This window comes from Corvus kubaryi, unplaced genomic scaffold (genome assembly GCF_017639235.1).
Source record: "Corvus kubaryi isolate FWS band 111438036 unplaced genomic scaffold, C.kubaryi_AGA036_p1.0 76, whole genome shotgun sequence".
Taxonomy (NCBI): domain Eukaryota; kingdom Metazoa; phylum Chordata; class Aves; order Passeriformes; family Corvidae; genus Corvus; species Corvus kubaryi.
The window spans coordinates 1,054,667-1,073,169 of NW_024582063.1; the positions used below are offsets into that span (position 1 = coordinate 1,054,667).

General features: G+C 38.8%; 1 protein-coding gene across 14 annotated transcripts in view; it reads right to left on the bottom strand.

Moving 5' to 3' along the window:
• The window catches only part of CDC42BPA (CDC42 binding protein kinase alpha), a 185,784-nt gene that overhangs the window by 19,384 nt on the left and 147,897 nt on the right, over window positions 1–18,503 (bottom strand). For 9 of the 14 annotated variants that reach the window (XM_042051584.1, XM_042051580.1, XM_042051577.1 and 6 more), the window contains 13 exons: window positions 17,810–17,848; window positions 14,588–14,707; window positions 13,826–13,906; window positions 11,617–11,722; window positions 10,696–10,832; window positions 9,910–10,049; window positions 8,969–9,050; window positions 7,554–7,770; window positions 6,680–6,742; window positions 5,225–5,818; window positions 3,220–3,317; window positions 1,729–1,813; window positions 113–236 (listed from right to left, as the gene is read on the bottom strand). In XM_042051584.1, the coding sequence (XP_041907518.1) occupies window positions 113–236; window positions 1,729–1,813; window positions 3,220–3,317; window positions 5,225–5,818; window positions 6,680–6,742; window positions 7,554–7,770; window positions 8,969–9,050; window positions 9,910–10,049; window positions 10,696–10,832; window positions 11,617–11,722; window positions 13,826–13,906; window positions 14,588–14,707; window positions 17,810–17,848 (1,886 nt within the window). The remainder of the gene's footprint in view (window positions 1–112; window positions 237–1,728; window positions 1,814–3,219; window positions 3,318–5,224; window positions 5,819–6,679; window positions 6,743–7,553; window positions 7,771–8,968; window positions 9,051–9,909; window positions 10,050–10,695; window positions 10,833–11,616; window positions 11,723–13,825; window positions 13,907–14,587; window positions 14,708–17,809; window positions 17,849–18,503) is intronic. The other 5 variants (XM_042051581.1, XM_042051579.1, XM_042051588.1 and 2 more) reach the window with 2 other exon arrangements.

The following is an 18,503-nucleotide window of genomic DNA, read 5'->3' on the forward strand; positions in this document are numbered from 1 at the left end:
TGCCCAAATGGGCATTCCAGGAAGCCACACATGAAGCACAACCCTGGCATCAGTCAGTGTCCTTCAGGGCCTACAGGCATGGACAGAAGACAAGTACAGGTGGAATACCGACCTCCTCTGCTGCATCCTCTCCTCCTCGGGCACGCGGAAGGAATAGCGCCGCTTGTTGTTGATGTTCCGAACCATCTGCTTCCGGCTGTTGTCCGACGTCTCAGGCACCACCAGCTCATCTCCCTCTGAAACCAGCACAAATATGGTGATGCAGCGGGGCAGTTCGTTACATATTCATGGAATCTGAGCTTCAACACATTTCCCACCTCTGCTCTTGCTAGTGTTGGACACCATCCCTTTCCTGTCAAACCTGAACAGAAGTTCTTTTATGGGTTTATGGGTTTTCTTGGCCACTACTCTGTTATGTAGCAACGGATTAAACCCTTCGTCACACACAAGCTGCCACACCTGTGCTCTCAAAACACCACTGATGCATTCTTTGAAATAAACATTTAGGTGAGCAGGAAGGGAATCTCAGTCTTGTCTCAGAATTCCCTTGGCAGTTCTCACTGAAAATCACTAGAACAGTCTTGTTCTGCCAGCTGTCTGGAAACGCCATGCAAGATTCTCTTTCATTCACTCCCTGCTCCAAAGAGACTACTGCTTTTGAAATGTTGGAACACTGATGCATTTTGGTGCAACTATGGGAAAAGAGAAGATTTTTTCCACACGTGTACATCTGGCCAAGGCATCTTTAATAGAGACATGAAAAGGAAAACACTGATAATGATACAACAGCTGTGTGACTTGGAATGAACACTGCAACTGCTCTGACTTGTTTTATATATATGGAGACTAAAGTGACACTTAAAAAGCTACTGCTCACTGACAGAACAGTTTTTGTACAGAACACAAACCTCTTCTTTCCTTAAGATCAACTCTAATGTTCTGTCTTTATTAGACTTGAAAATTCTCTAGACATACTTCCAGCATGTTCCTCCTCTCTACCACTGCCATTCCTTTCATACTAATTTGCTGGCAATTTAAATAAGCACTGAAACACTGCCAGCAGCAGTATATTTTTCTAGAGTGTTTATTTCCACTGTTTTCAGAAAGTTGTTAACAAAAATTTATAGCTTTTCATTGTTCAAACAGAGCATGTCCCCTCTCCACCGAAGAGGTTAAACAAAAGTTTAGGGAAATTCCGCAGGAGCATGCTTATGAAATGGACTCTAAAAAGTAAGAGAAGTCAGAAAGACTCAGAACAAAAGTAGATTTTTAAGCTAAAATTGTGGCACACAGTCATAGCTTGCCCTAGTAGTAAGTTATGAATACATTGTATTACTTTAAAATGCTTGGGAAACATTTATTTAGGTTAAATATATTATTAATTTTAATCTAGTGCCATCAAAATGACTATTAAAGTCTTTAATTGTGCAGGCTTTTTTAGGCAGTGTTCTGGCAGGTGATCCCACATTTGGAGGTAGTGCCTAGTCATTCTATTTTCTAGTTCCAATCTTCATTCAAGTCTTCACTGAATATTCAAAAGAAAAAAAAAGTTCAGAGAAGAGACACCATTGCAATCACTGTGGAATCCATAAGCTTTGGCTTTTTCCCAAGTTAACAAGCACACAGACATTTGAGAGATCCCTTTCTGCAGTGCACAGATGCAGGCAAAGAAAAACAATCTTTCTAAACAAAAATTTGCAAGATGAAAATTGTCTCCTCTTTACGTACCTGCCATTTTGTTTTTGAAATATATTAATCTGACTGTCTCCAGGCCTAAAAGGTTTAGTGATCCTTCTGTATTCAAGGGTCGTACCTGAAACAAGGAAAAACAGTCCCTGTAATACTCTCAAGAGTAACAATTCCAAGTCATTAAAGCCACAAAGAAGAGTTCAAAACAATTTTGAACTCTTTTTTTTTTTTGAGAATGAGTACAGAGGGGGTTATCTAAAATTCCACTTCAAGACACAGGCTTAACACCATTCCTCCCAGCGTTTAAATGAATAGCTCTGTTAGAAGTCTACTTCATATATCAACTCAATTTTTCCTATTAGCTGTGCAAAGCAATAAGCTGAGCTTTTACTTTGTGTTAGTGGCATGTCACAATAATGCTTTGCAGATTGATAAGAGCACACACAGACTGCTAAAACCTACTGGTATTTGTGATTTCCAACATAAAAATCAAAGAAGCATTCCACACTCTTGAGTCTGTAGAAACAGGCTCTTCATAATAAATGGCCATTTTTAAGACTCCTAAGTGTAGTAATTTTGTTTGCTGAAAGTACTTTCATCCATTAAAAGGGGAGTCTTGACCCAAATATTAATCGAAGTACTAAATCACATTCTACTGTGTAGGGAAAAAATGCTCCAACTGCTTAATAACTCAAAGTATGGACACCAGAAAGAACTTTCCCATAAAAGTACAGATTTGTCTCTCCTTGAGACAGTTAGTAGTTGAGTACCTTGATCTTTGCATTATGCATCCTCACAGCACTACCAGAATATTATGGTCTGCATCTGACATGTGGGAAATTGATATGCAGAGAGACTGAATGACCAACACAAGACCGCAGGGGCAATGTCCTGCAGCTCTATGTCACTGGAATGCCAGTAAAGGAATTGTGTTGACTCTGATACAAAGCTGAAGTCAGTCTAAACCACAGGGAAAAAAATGACTTTTCTTTTTTCTTTCCAAATACAGCTGAGCAAACACCTTCTAAATACCAAGGAAGTGTCAGTTTTCAGAGACATTTTCCTTTTGATAAGAGATCCAAACCTGACATCATCCTGGGTTTTGGTACTTCTACTGGTTGAAACAAAATGTTCTAACCCTGTCTGCCTACAGTATTCTCAAGCAGCAGGAGATAGATTTTTGAAGGCCTGTTTAATTATCTTAACATCCACCATCCTTTGGCAGCAACACAGACACAATCAGTCCCAATGAAGCCACATGCAATTAATAGCAAGACATTCCTCTCATTATTACAACAGTATCAGTAAATCTAACACAATCATATGCTCCAGACTGACCGTTCATCTAAACAGTGCAACCATGTGAGAAACACACTTTGTATCTTCTATTTCCAACAAAAATGCACAAGTTTCCTTGCAATAGCTCTTCTTTTACTTCAGTTATGTTTCCACAAGCAGTTTTAATGATGTCTTCTAAAGCAGTATTGAGTCTGGACATATTCCTTGGCCCATACTGAAATGGGAAGTTACCTTTTTGAGAGGAATAGTTTGAATCCACTCCATGGAGTTCACATCGAAGATATCAATTGCATTTTCACTGTACACGGAGAGGTATGGTGCATTGTAACCTGGGAGGGAATGATGAGGTATAGTGTCATGTGCTTTTAGACGTGACCCAAAATAGACAGTATCTTACAGTTTAACCATATTTATTTAATAAAACAAAACCAGTGCTTCATGATCCAACAACAAGCTTTGAAAAATGTGCTTTAACTCAAAAATGACCAAGAAATTTATTCTGAAGGCAAACCAGCACCACCTAAAAACTTAGAACCTCCATGACTTTTCTTTTAACTTTGCTGAAAACCTAATTCTTTATGAATTGTAAGAGATTACAATTTGCTCTGACAAATACTGATGCATTTCACAGTTTTTTTTCTCCTAAAAGCCCCGTTTTTAATAAGAGCTCACATATTGTAAATGAGGTGGTAGGAAAATACACTGCTCTATTTAGTAACTTTCACTTGAATGAACTGAGCTCTGAGTCTGGACTATACACAAGAAGAGCATCACTTGGAACTAAGCACCATGACAAAGTCATAAAAGTCGTGTTTCCTTAGCTTTAATTCTCCCTTCTCATTTTCTGGATTGTAAAGAGAAATCTTCTGCTACTTATCTGGCCCATTTCCCCAAAATGAAATTTGTTTTACTGTGAACACTTCTAAAGGAGAATTCAGTATTTCCATGGCAGCAACAAGACTGCCATGGTCTGCCAAGACTACCAACAGCATCCAAGCTGTGTTTAAATGTAACAGCTTTTGCTATAAAATATACCTCCATTCTGAGCTGGACTCACACCAAATCACTTCATTTAAGGCAATCAAGAAAGTGTCACAAATAATAACGGCCATTACAGATGAACTACATGTGAAAAATATCCATATTTCAATCTATCATAAAATCTTTTGGTTTGATTCATTCATTGCCTGAGCCCACTGTAATAATCAATTGCTTAAAACTGCTTGAAAACCAGAAGTGGCAAACACCCTGTAAAGGTTGCTCCTTCCATATTCAGAAGGGCCTTTGCTCAAACAAGGTGAAGTATTCCTCTCCTCTGCAGTGTGACTGGACTGCTGCCAGAGTGAGGTAAGAAGGCAGACTATTGTAAAAATCAACACAGAACTGGGCTCGTTCACTACTTGGAGTGCAGATTTGGCTAATCTTTATCTGCATTCAGAAACACATTAAAAAGAAGAAGACAGACATTCAGGTTGGGATTTTTTCCCCCTGAAACTGTCATGAGATAAAGCCCCAGTTTGAAATAACGTGCAATAAACGTTTAACAGACCTTGGTGTAAATTAAAATCTTGCAAATATTACAGTACTTTTCCTTAAGGTTATGAAATAGACTTTTTTATATTGCCTGCTAGGCACTGTATTTTGGAAGGGAAGAGAGAGACAGGAGGGAAACTTAAAAAGTGACCTTTTGAAAAGCAGAGAGGAGATGAGTAAGAAGGTTGTTGACAAAAACTGCTGAGGAAGAAAGAATGAACAAATAAAGAAAGGACAAAACAGACTTTTAAGAAGGGATAAATACCATTAGAGAAAAGCAAGTCAAACTACCCGATCCTGATGACTCTCAGCATGAAGAAAGCTGGAACCACAATGCTGAGCCAAAGTACAATTCCATTCCAAGGCTTTAAACAACAGTCCAGCACTGCTGGTAGCAAATACATAAAGTTCCTGTTAGCCTCTGTTGAACCTGAAGCTTTTGGCTGTTTAGAGTTAGAAATCCTGACTCATGATTCCTCTTCGTGTTCCAGCACTATAGGTCAGTGCCAGAGTTGTTAAAACTAACATAAATGAGGATTAAACCCTCTGACTAGATTAAAAATGGTGACAGGGCCAAGAGCATTCATTAACCTATCAGGTAATTAGCCTTGAACTTCACCTCCTGTGGATATCAACACAAGCAGAGATCACTTCAGCAGACAGCACCAAAGACACAGACACACACACAGAGAGCACAACTCACAGCAAGAAGATGGAGTTGCGGGCCACATCAACTCTTGTTGTCTGGATCTTCGGCCCTGGCAGTCGACGTAAACCCCGACGCTGCTAAAACACAGCAGGTATTCTTTATTTGAGATCTCGACTGCACAGATGGCATCGGTTGGCTGCTGTGAGATAAACGAGAGCGTGTGGTCGTCCGGATGGAGCAGGCTGTAGGGGCTGCCCTCTCCATGGAGGGCGTATTTTAAGAAACCTGACTGGTAGCCCACACAGAGACGGTCACTGAAGATTGACATCCACTGGACGTTGCCCTGCACCTGGATCTCCTTGATCTTTTTGTGGCGTGTCTTACTCTGATTTAGTTCGTAACAGAGGACCTGCCTTTTCATGGCTACACACAGGCAGGTGAGAGCTCCGTGGCGCACGTGTCCAGAAACTATTGACTGGCAGCCTTTGGTCTCTGCCAGCTTATAGAACTCAGTCTCCCTCCCATCCAGGGCAGCCACGGGGAAGAGCCGCACGTGACGGTTCCGTCCTGAGATTACTGCGATGAGCTGCTCGCTCGGGATCAGCTCAATCTGATGAACCTTCTTGTTGTCACCAACACGGATAATCTCTGAAACAAAAAACAAAACACCCCCCCCCCACAAATCCAAGTAAGTAACGGTGAAGTGTGAACTGATTACAACATGTATTTGTAAAGATGAACTAGGAAAGAAACCAAAGAAATTCCCTTTATTGCTTCCATACAATATTAAAAAGTACAGAATCAAAACTTGTATTATTATAATAATACTGGATGTGGCAACTCTGGATAGACCTTTGGCTTTTCCTCATCAGAAATGGGAGGAGCAGATCTGATGCAGTAACAACCACTGTATTATTTCAGCATTCATTTCAAAAACAGTTTATAGCCAAGAAGCTACTGAATGAAGAAAAGCCTCAAAAAGCTGAAACATACGATACATGTCATCTGTTGAATTAACTTGGGCCATCTGTTACTACATCTTGCAATACTGCACAGAAGTTTTCATTTCCAGTACCAAGGAGGAGGTTACACAAAGGATTCAGCCATGACTCTTACTGAGGTGCACAGCAGGAAATTCAAATGAGGGACGTTCCTACTGAATATAGTGTTTCACTGTGAGAATAATTTGCAACAGGCAGTCCAGAGAGATCATGGAACCTGTGTCCTTGGGGATTTTCAAGACCCAACCAGACAAAGACCTGAGCAACCTGGTCCGAAATTAGTATTGAGCCCGTTTCCAGGGAAAAAACCTTCAACTGTATTCCAAATGCTGTATTTTTGGTTTTGGAGAGGATACCCAAACCAGAAAACACACAGAATACCTCTGGTCTCTCATGGAACTGTCCAGCTGATAATGTAGTAAATAATGAGAAATTAAATCAGAGGATATTGAATAAGAAAAAGATGATTTAGTATTAGGGAAATTATTACCAGTTCCTAATTTCTTACCGTCTTTGGTGACATGCACAACAAACAGACCTTCTTCATTCCCCAGAGCTATTCTTTCATGGTCTATGACATTAAGTAAAAAAAAAAAGTTATTTTTCTTTGGAAGCAGTTTAGGAATCACTTCAACAATAGTGATAATCCTCATTAACGGAGACAGTTTTTTAATATATTGAAATAACTGTCTATAAAGTCAAACCTAATATATTCATGTATTAAAAAAAATTGGCAACCTCCCAATCTTTCAAATTTCTGAAAAAAGAAGTCTTTTCCCATTTCTCCTGTTAGTTCAATTAACAGCTAGAAACATAATTTTTAACAAACCATTCAGAGCACTTAAGTCTAACACCAGCTTTGAAATTAACTATATTATTACACTGAACTCATTTAAATAATCAGAGTTTAACATATTTTATGTAGTACTATTTAAAATGACTAAATTCATTCTCTGATCTTACATCTCTGTGTTCCCACCAGCAGATTTTTTTAAAGTGAGTGATTTACATCGATTCTATAGTGCTAATTTTGCCCAGTTCAGGAATTATGTTTACGGAATAACAGAAGAGAAACGTCCAATTCTCAGTCCAAATTATTCATAATTATGAATACTGGTGAATAATTACAAATATGGGTGAATTATTCATGATTATGAATATGGGTGAATAGAGGGAATACTCTTAAAAGTATTCCCTGACAAAAGTACTGGCTAGTGAATTGCACTTTTCACTTAGGTCCATACACATTTCCATATGGGATAAAACCACTACATATTGTTCTTTATTCAGTAGATAACACCACCTAACACATTTTTTTTCTAAAAAATCATGCTTTTAGCATACCCATTTTTCTTAGAGCTTTCTTCTGATTAATTTCATACCTATGATTGCTGCTGACTGTGTTGTTTTGATGAGGGGCAAGGTGCTGTCATAAGCTTCTTTGGGAACATAGACTGAGCGGTCTTTGAGTTTGTTCTTCTTCAAGATCCTATGCAACTCATTCAGCACGCCCACCCACTTGCTTTTCTCATTCTCACCGTCTGCTAGAATCAGGATTGAACACTTGTTACTGGATGCAGAGAGCTGGGAGGCTGTAACCTGCAAAGAAATTAACACGTATTTTTAAGTCATAAGTGATAAACAATTTCCTCATAATCATTTCTACAAGGGAATCAGATGCCTGTAAGCACCCTTTTAATTAGCTGTCTGAATTAAGGAAGCAAAAATTTATCTTTACTTAATAGAAAACATCTTAATCAAGAACCCACAGCAGAAAAAACATGCAGATGTGAGTAACTTAAAGAACAGAGAAAATGCTGACTTTATTTTAAATGCATTTGTATTTATTTTACAATTCATGAATGTCTGCTCTAAATGAGGTAGCCAATTCTCACACCAACTTTATAACAGAAAGCATTTTTAATAAAGCTTTCTGTATTTTTAAGAGCTATAGGTTTCATTAATAATTTAATGCAATAGGAATGGTTTTTACTGAAAGGAAGAATGCTCTGTGATCCTTTTCACGCATTTAATACAGCTTATATTATAGATAAAATTTAAAGCCCCTTCTGCAGGTTTTATTTCCTCTCAGAGTGATGAACAGTCTAAAAACTGGAAAAACAAGGAGTAAAATACAAAGGCTCAGGAAAGAAATGAGAGTGGAATTGATCCTGGATAAGACATCAAGGAGACTTCACTGAGGTCAAAGAATATATAATATATTTAATAATTAATAATTAATTAATAGAATATCTAATAAACATAAGAATATTACGATAAACCAATGATGGCAAAAGCCTGATACCACATACTACACATAAATTTTGCTGAGCATTTTGCACTAAATTACTATACTGACTATCTGATGAATGGGAGTTTTCAGATATGCAACGCACACGTTAAAAAAAGGTATATAAAACAAAGACTTCAGCAATAACCCAGTCAGTTAAATTGAGAAGCAGAGGGCAACTTGAGGAAATGAAAACATACAAGGTCACTATGAACAGAAGAATTTCAAATGACTAAGAGGAAGTAGAGAAAAATACATCTTATTGTGAAGATTAAAAAATACAACCCACATGGAAATGAGAGCTTGTCTAAATGTACCAGTGCTATTTTTACCACAGAAATGATACATGTACAGATCCCTATGCATTGCTGCTGCTGCCATGGATACCACACGGGCAGAACTTGCCAAGGAAATACAATACTGGCAAGCTGTCATTGAATGCACACCACACATCACCCTGTGCAACCCTGTACGTCTGGGTTAGTAGGGTCAGGATGTAATACTTACCCTAAAGATACAGGGGATATCTTTTCGATTTGCATGGATGACATCTGAGGCCAAGACAGAACTCACTGAGAATTCTTCATCCCTTATGGAGACCATAAACATAATTGGAAAAGAGTTAATGAGCAAAATCTGTATGTTTGGTTTTTATTTTTCCAATAGTTCTTGTTTAGTCAAGGACATAGTAAGTCAGCACTGAGATCTGATTCTTAAAATTATCCTTTCCTCTGTATCTGCAGATGAAATTCACAAATGCAATGTTGCATAATTAATTCCTATCTATTCAGACATTCTGTAACTGATTTTAATCTATATAAATTAAAACCTTTAAAGAAAAAAGTCCAACTTAAAAAATAAGTGGAATGAAGAACACCTCTCCAACTCTTTTGTAAAAATCCAAACTCACTAGAAGCTATAATCTGTGCCAGTTTGGGACTTCCTGGATGAACTAACCTAGATCAGAGATGAGCTTTACATAGGTACTATGTTGAATGTTCTCAACCTTCAGTGAGGCTGGTAGTATTTCAGTAATACTGAAGACAGTGGGAACAAACTATTCAGCCCTTCTCAACCAAAAACTGTAATACATTTACCCTATAACAAAGTTTTATCTATCTTTCAAAACTCTATTCAACCTCAAAATAATGTTATTTTCAAATCTTTATTCATTCCAATCTTCTACACAGCTGAACAGATCCTCTTTGCACATGATGTAGTAATGGAAGTTTAAACATCCACATAGGAACAAACAAGCGTAGTTCAGGCTAACTGCTAACTGGTGTTTTATTTTTTTATCCCAGAAAATTAGCAGCTTTCAATATGGACTACAGGGTTTCATAAAAGCTCTGGAGCTTGCTTACTGATTTGACAAAAAGGAAAAGCAAAAAGCAGAACAAAACCTCCCGGTGCCTCTGCAAAGCTCCCAGCAGCACTGAACAGCTTACCTCATGTCTATGACCTGACTCACTACCACACTGGGCTGAGATGCTTTTCCTTCTGCTACATCATACAGGAAGAGTTTAAAATCACAGATCACTGCCAGTGCTCTCTGCCAACCTTTCTTTACTCCAGCTGGCTTTGGGACCTTTAGAAAAATAAATTCTGATCAACTCTCTGTAAATTTAGATGCAATCAAAAAATCAAACAGACAACACAAAAATCAATTTGCTCATCTGGGCTGGGAAGTTTTCATTCAGTGATGATGTTAAGCAACATAAGCAACAGCCCAGGAGCACTAAGACCAACAAGCACAGACACACAGACAATATATTATTTAATAAATTAATAGCACCACAGATTCTTTTTTCTTACTTCACAAATTCATTCAGAGCTGTATTAACAAATACAAAGAAACCCACCTCTAGTTGGTCACAGGAGTATGACAAAAAATATGTTGAGTAAGTCTTTTAATATTTCTGTGCAAATATCCACACCAATGAGCACAGGCAGTACTGGCAGAATGACTCAAAAACTCACAGGGCCTGGAAGATGAGCTGATCTCTAGAGATGGGACTATACAAGACCAACCCAAAGCACACTGACCAACAGAGATGGAGAGGGGATCACTGTTGACAATGCTAAGAACTGCTTTGTGAAAATTTAAGTCTTAGTTTCCAAACTGCTACCCTAAGATGTAATTGAATTTATCCCCCCAATATTCAAAGCAATTCCAGCTCTGGAAAACAATGAATTTAATGTAAGTGCCCCAAATGCAGCTACCTCATACTTACTCGGACATGCCCTTCATAAGCTGTTCCTATGCCTTTCTGTGGATCTATTCCCAAAGGTCCCTTAGTCTGTTCAGGAGGGATTGGACACACTGCAGGAGCCTTGTCTGCACAGGTCACATGGCAAGAGAATCCACACACTTGTGAGGAGGAGAAGAAACAAAAAGATTTGATGGTTATTTTTTGTGCAGTGCAGAAGTTGTGATAATGATGATGAGACTTACACAGAAATCCACTTTCTTTTTTTGACCAACATCTGAATAATCTCACTGAACTTTGCTACAGACAGAAATGAAAGTCTGCACATAGCAGCAGTTCATGTTTTTATCTGCTCTAAATCCTGAATTTCTCTTTTTCAGATGGAGATGCCTTTTTTTTCAGATGGATACACTCTTTTTTTATGGATACACCTGGTTTCATCCATATAAGAAAGAGCCTGAAGTAATCTCTGTGATGTCCTCTAGGCCCAACTCTACTAGTAAACAAGAAGCTGGAACATCCTCTAAATAGTAAATGTCATTCTGTGCACATATAAACAAGAATAACTTCCATTCAGCACTAATTTTGCTTCTTTCTGGAATAAGTCGGAATAGATGTCCTAAATTTTGCCCTGCAACATAAAGCAAAGCTGCTGTCAATAAACTTGACCACTCACTGTGGCTCCTTATTGCTATTTTGAGTAAACTGAACTAAGCTCTTCAACCACCAACTGGAATAAGAGTGTCCCCAGATAACTGGGCAGTCTGTTACATAGGATATTCAAAGTGTTTGGCTTCTACTGTTAAAAGACTGAAGCATGAGAATATACTGTTATTCAAAATACAAGCAAAAGACTCCTGCATCATGACACTACAACATTTACTGTGTCATCTGCATCTGTCAGAACTTCAGTTCACACTTGTTTGTGCTTCCACAAGTGCTTACCTTCACAAGTACAGCCCTGTCGTATCAGACCAACCATCAGGGATGTACACTGATTGCATTTCGTTGGTGTGTTAAACGATTTCACTACAAACTGGTGGGCTTTAGGCTGTGAAATGAGCAGACAAGGATGTTAACACCTGTAACACTTCTGAAGAAGTTAGTTCTTTCACAGACAAGAGTGCACAGGTGCATTTAATATGGCAGCTTGTTTGCCTTTGCTGGAATGAGATCTGAGCTCCTAACACAGGGGCTGAAAAAAATTCCTTATCAGTGCTCATTGCTGATCATTTAAAGCATCCTCTGTAAACAAAGCCATGGAAACTGGACCTTGTCTCAGAACATGAGTTTGCTTCCACTGCAGATAGGAAAGCTGCCAAAATGATTCTGTTACACTTCAGAAGTTGAATGTATATAACCACATACAGTGGGCACCTGACTGTCAGCCCAGGTCAACCTGTAAGAGTATTTCCTAAGCTGCAAATTCAGTGCTCTTCTGTAAGGAGTATTGTCTTAGCTAAAAGAACAGTAGACTTTTTCAGCACTTTAAACTTTATGCCAGAAAGCCCTGACAGAGTTCCCTTTTATGGTGTTCGGCAGAGGCAATTTCAGAACACCCAATTTAAAGGCAAGAGCTGAAGTTGATAAATGAAGCTGGTTTTGAAAGGGTTTCTCTTCCTGTTATTCCTTGGGAACACAGAGTACATGAGTAAGTGGTTTAATTCTCTCCCTCTCCTCAAGGATGGCTGTGCTGATGCTGCTATATAAAGGATAAATGCCTACGTAATGTGGCAGTATGATTCACAGATGGCCTTAAATAAAATCCAGGAAGCTGCTCTGCTTTTCCATAAAAACTCCCAGTGAAGTAACTACAGGGGGGAAAGGCCAGAGCACAGGGTGAATGCAAAGACTGTCCAAACAAACCTCATCGTGTACGTGACCTGAAATAAGACAGTTGTGCAGACTACTTTGAAGAGTAGATATGTTAAAATTTTGCTCACTTTCCTGTTTTTCAGAGCATAAGATATCACAGCTAAGGGCTCAAACTTATCCATATTTAATGACAGCTTTACTGTTACAGTGGCAGGTTTCTGTCTACAGAAGAATGTTCTGTTTTGAGACTTGCAGGGAGACAACACCCAGCTTTAAAAACTGAAGCAATCAGAAAGTAAGAAGGTTCTTTAGGGGACATAATAAATTATAAAGCAAGTCATTACTTACTGAGCAAAACGTTTGCAAAAATTAAATTATGTGCACAGTAAAATCTGTTTCACATGATTCCAAGTGCACTTACAGTATTTTTTTAATTGATGTACTAAGATGCTGCCAACAGAATACTGTCTGCTCAAACATTTTAGCTTTCCTTTACACAAATGAATCCTCTGCTACTTTGTAATTTATCAAAGCAGAGAAACAGATCTATTGGAAAGGCTTACTCTCTTCATTATTAGCTGCAGGAAGAACTGTCATTTTTAAATGTACAGAAGATTCCTAAAGCATTGAGTCACTTTCAAAACTTTTATAAGACAAATTTTTCCCTTAAGAGCTTGTATTTATTCTTCATTTGCTTGAATAGACATAATCCACTGGGAATTAGTGTACACTGGCTTATTCAGCAACAGCAAAATGATTTCAACAACTGATGGAAAATCAGTATTTATGCAGGTAAAAGCCAAAAGACAGGAAAATTGGAAATCCTTCTCCCAGTCCAGTGCTGGTGTGCCCCCTGGTAGGGCTCACTCTACACTGCTTAAAAAGAGGCAAATCTGTGGTTTCCTTTTTAGGGCTACTCTTTGCCTTTTCTCAAGAATAAGCACCTAATTGGCACACAGGCACGCTAATCTGAGACCTTACTGTATGCAAAGAGTAGAGCTATGTTGGTCAGACACATGTCTGAAAACACTCTCTTCCCAGGATGGCACATCTCTTTCTTCACATTCTGGCTCATTTACCTCTTTCTAAATCCAAACTACTGTTTTTCCTAAAATCAAATACCTGTGTACTGCCCCAGTGGAATTCCTAGTGCAACTTGTTACATCCGATAACGTAAGAATGAAGGGTTTTACACTTTAGAGAGCAATCAGCTTGCACATAAACATCCCTTCTAAGCAGTTCTGGTAAGGCCAGTGTGACAACAGCTCTCCTGAAGCTGCAGCCCAGGAGTGACACGTCGCCCTTGCTACAGAGAAGGTGTGAATGCTTGACAGGATACCTTTGGTGCCGAGAGTCCCGAGCCAATGTAAGCTGTCCTCATGGTCGGTGTGTGAATTGAACGGGGAGGATGATCTGCAACCTGAACAGAGTCCCCAAAGCATCAATCAGACATCAAGAACACACTGTCAAAGGAAGTCTGGATAAAAGAAAAAGACTAAGTTGTCCCACCCCCCCATCCCCGAGCATCCAAGCCATGAAATCAAACTGATGAATGCAGGACTCAGCAAAACAAATCTTATTTCTCAGCAAGATTCATCTCCTAAATGTCAAAACCAACTTCACATTATCCTCAACATTTGATTGGGTATTTTCTAATATAAATAACCACAAAATTATTTTTTTTTAACACAGAAAGGGGATAAATTATTATAGTTGTGGAGTCTGGCTAACACTTTGTAATAACAAGACTTCCAGCAGGGCTTCAAATAGTGTTTTTGCAAACTACATTATAACATCATCTTTGTGCCAATATTTCTTAAATATTCATGAATGAGGATATGTTATGAAGAGAGACTATAACTAATAATTGATTCATAGTTCCCATCCTTTTTCAATTAACCATATGTGAAAGGAAATGCAACATTCCCCAAAACACAGTCCACCACTAGTGCAGAAGGCTACTACAAAGTCCTAAACAGTCTTGCTGCAGAAGAGTGAGCTTCACCCTAAACAAAAGATTTGCAATAGTAATTTTTATACAATGAGACTGTTACTCCTAAAAAAAAAAAAAAAACACAGATATCTTTCAACACTGAAGTACCTCAATTGGCTCAATCTCACTGGCTGTAGAAGGAGACCTGGATCTTGAATGGAGGTGAGACTTGCTATCTTCATCCCGTGATGGAGTATTAGACAATGTCAAATTCTCAACTGAATCAATCTAGGAGAACAATTCAAGAGAGGAAAAAAAAACAACAACCAAAGAAATAAATCAAAGACATCATTAAAAAAGAATTCTCAACTCTTACCAAAATAAGACATGGGAGCAGTAGAATTCCTGAGAGAACTGAGAGGATAAAAATTCAGTTTTAAGCAACTTCCTAATTCAAAGCAACAAAATGGAATGAAAGTTGTTGCATGTAAACACACCAAGGCTTCTGCTGAGAGGTGAGCACATGCATAAGAGCTGCTAGTTCAGGGCCCTGATAACCACTCGAAAGCACTTGTAATTCAGCATTTTTCAAGGGTGAGTATTTTCTAAAGGCTACTGGGTTTTGTCCAGTGGTAGCAGGGATTTGTTGTAAGTGAATTACCACATGGCCCATATAAGTTCCTACAAACATATTCAGGAGAAAACAAGGAGAAAAGGCAGAGCAGTGTATATCCTGAGGGTAGTGATAATTATCTTCACAGAGAACTGAGGGGGTTTTGCACCCCATTTGAACTGCAGAAACATCCTTACCAGGAACACAGTTTCTTCTGGGGAATACTTTCCTAGTCCTTGATATATATAGAATGAAACTAAGCCCAACACAGAGCTACACTGAGCAAGGCACATAGGTACAAACAGGTATCTTGCGTGACAAGTCATCTTTTGTTATTACAGCTGAAAAAATCAGAGGAGGCAGGGTTCTTCCTTGAAAACAAGACATCTCCACAAAGCTGTCCATGAAAAATTACATTAAAAAGAAAAAGAAAAAAAAAGGTGAAAAAGCTTTTTTCCACCAATAATAGAAGTAAAAGCTGCAGGCCTGCAGAAGGCTCCACGGCATGCCTCGATTTTCTGGAGCAATGCTATCATCAGCTCTCCATTGCCGAGGATTTGGCTAGCTTGGAGAGAAACTAAAATATGCAGCCATGTTTACAGAAAGCATTTGAACATTCCAGTGTTTCTCATCTCACTTGCCACTGACAATACTAAGAATTCCACAAACTTTACTGCTTTTTGGGAATCGTTTATATTGCCAGGCCAATTTTATACATGCACACACAGTCCTGTTCTTCAGGAGCTCAGTCACGGTAGCGAACAGGTGCAGTTGCTAGTTTTATATACACTCTTCTTTAAAAACAGTGAGTTAAGTTTGATGGCTTCTAGTTTTACCATACCCTTCAAAAAAATTATCTGGTGGAGAATGCTCATCAGTTTGATCAACTTAGGCATATTAACATGCCTGCAAGTATTTCTGAAATGAAAATGGGATATTCTCACACTGGGATACACCTGTTTACTACACATTTATGATGTGTTTCAAGCATTGTGGCAAAAAGTAGCAGTAAAGCAAACATTTTGTGCTCAGATTTATCAGAAGCAAATAATAATGGAAAGCTTTACCCAGTATTCAAAAGACTGATGCCTTAAGTAGTAAATCCCCAAACACGTTTCAATTATTTTAAACCTCTTTTTAATCCAGTCTAAACATGTGATAACTGGGAGTCCACTCAAAGACTGTTTAACCTTCAACAATTCTACCTCCTCCTTAAAAACGTTACTAAAAAATAAGGCCAATGACTAACTACAGGCAAATTTTTTCATAGCAAGAAACAGGCACTCCTTTTCTCCTACAAGTAAAACTCAGAGATCTGATCTATAATTTCATAAATGTTTCCAGACACTCCAAGGGCTTTCCCTTTCAAAGCAGCATCTGCATACCAAAGAATTTTCATGGTGTCTATGAAAAAATGTAGTACAAGCCTGATATCAGTGATGGAACCTTTCTGGAATGTGCTACGAAGCCTTTGTGGTTGAAGACAACTGCTGAAACAGTAGCAACTGTATTTTCACTTTACTTACAAACACAAAAAGCCCACAAAATAAACAGAATCTGATCCAGCATTGCAGAAGGGAATTTACTCCACCTTTAGTGCAGAAATGAGGGCCTTAGGCTGCATTGCTGCAGTGATCTCAGGTTCCGGGCTTTAAAGAGAGCTAAGTACAAAAGCAACCTGACTCCACTATGGGCAACAGTTTATGAAGACCCATGTTAGCACCATCCAAACTGGTTTTAAACTAATCCACTGGATTACCCAAAGCAGATTTCACTATTTCCTACTGCACTGTAACAGCCTTGCTGTCTTCCACAGCACTGTGCATAGCTGTCTACACGTGCAGCTCTGAGCCAAAGCTGCCCAGTGTATAAACACATCTGGAGGACAGAGAACTTCTGAACTGGAGGCACCACCAACAAAAACAACCAGGTAGTGTAAGCTTGCCTGAGAGACTCAGCAGTGTGCTTTGAACTGCATGGGAAAGGGCATCATTAGAGCTGTTGGGCATTGTTGCTTATTCATTGAATATTCAACAGAAACGCTTTGTATGCTTACTTATCCCCTCCAACATATCTGTATAAAAGAAACAAAAGTGGCAGTACAAGATTAAAATGGACACAGCATAACTGGTAGGAATTCATCCTCACTGAGTCTGCTTTGGTAATACATGTAAACTCATGTTTAAAAACCCACCCTGATTTTTGAAACACCACAGAAACCCTTCTCCAGTGTAACCAGCTGCAACACATCCATCTCCATTTTCTTTGCATGAATTTTTCCTATCCTCCTTGACGCTCCATTTACCCAATTCCCCACTCCACGTTTATTTGTCTTTGTACTGTGCTATTTTCTATCATTTGCTGTGATGTGCCTCCCAAACGCCAAACTTTGACCTTCTGTGGGCAATCCCCGTGACTTAACACATGCCCTCTGCTGAGGGCAAGGAAACAAACAGGCCCTCATCTGATGTTTGCTCATCTTCCCAGCCTGCATCTACCCGATCAACTTCCACATAGAACTTTCACATTAAAATGAGAAAGGACCCAAAGCATCTTCTCCAGTTACTGCGATATTCTGCTCACAGGACTGCCAAATGAAATACTCCAAAAGCTTTGAGCCCATGGCTGGAAAACAACAAACAGCACAGCAGCAGCAAACAGCAGCAGCAGCAGCACAAGACATGCAGTGAGATAAATACACAATCCATACATTAAACATAGGCATGGACACCACAGGCAAAAAATAAAGGGCCACATAGAGTAAGACAGCCTCTTACACGTCTGCCTTTGTTAGCTGGAATACAGGAAGGAGAGAGCTTTAACAAAGAAAGGAGGAGAATATGTTACAAAACCAAACAGTGACACAAACATCACCTCAGAATTCCTCACTGTACCTCCAGAGGTACTGGTTAAACACACACAAGCATGTTCATTGTTACAAGTATTTTAAAAACAAGCTATTCTGGGGCAACAAGAGGGAAGAAACATTAAAAAAAAAGGAACAGCTATTCCAAGTCCATAGTCTTACACTGGACAATAGTGAAACTGCAGACTGCACTGCACTATTAATTTGCAGTTGGCATCTCTGCTTTGAATAAGATGAATGAAGTCATTTATTGGAGGCATCCAATTTAAAATATCATTATGAACCAGATTTACTCAATTATGAATGTGCAGGTAAAGGCTCTCACCACACACTACTATGGCTTATTCTGCTCAATAAGAAGAATTCAGAACATCATTTAGTCTGTGGCTACTTACAGAGTTCAGATTTGTTTAGTCTGGCCAAAGCCCATGGGGACTGCATGTGAGGACACACTGCAGGAGGACTTAAGAAATCTATTTCTAATTTCTACTGTGTTAGCAACAGAGGAAGAAACAGTATTTTTGAGTGCGCAGGAAAAATAATTTTGTCAAGGGAAAATGGGATTCCATTTTATTGTTATTAAATAATCACAAATTCATCCTTAA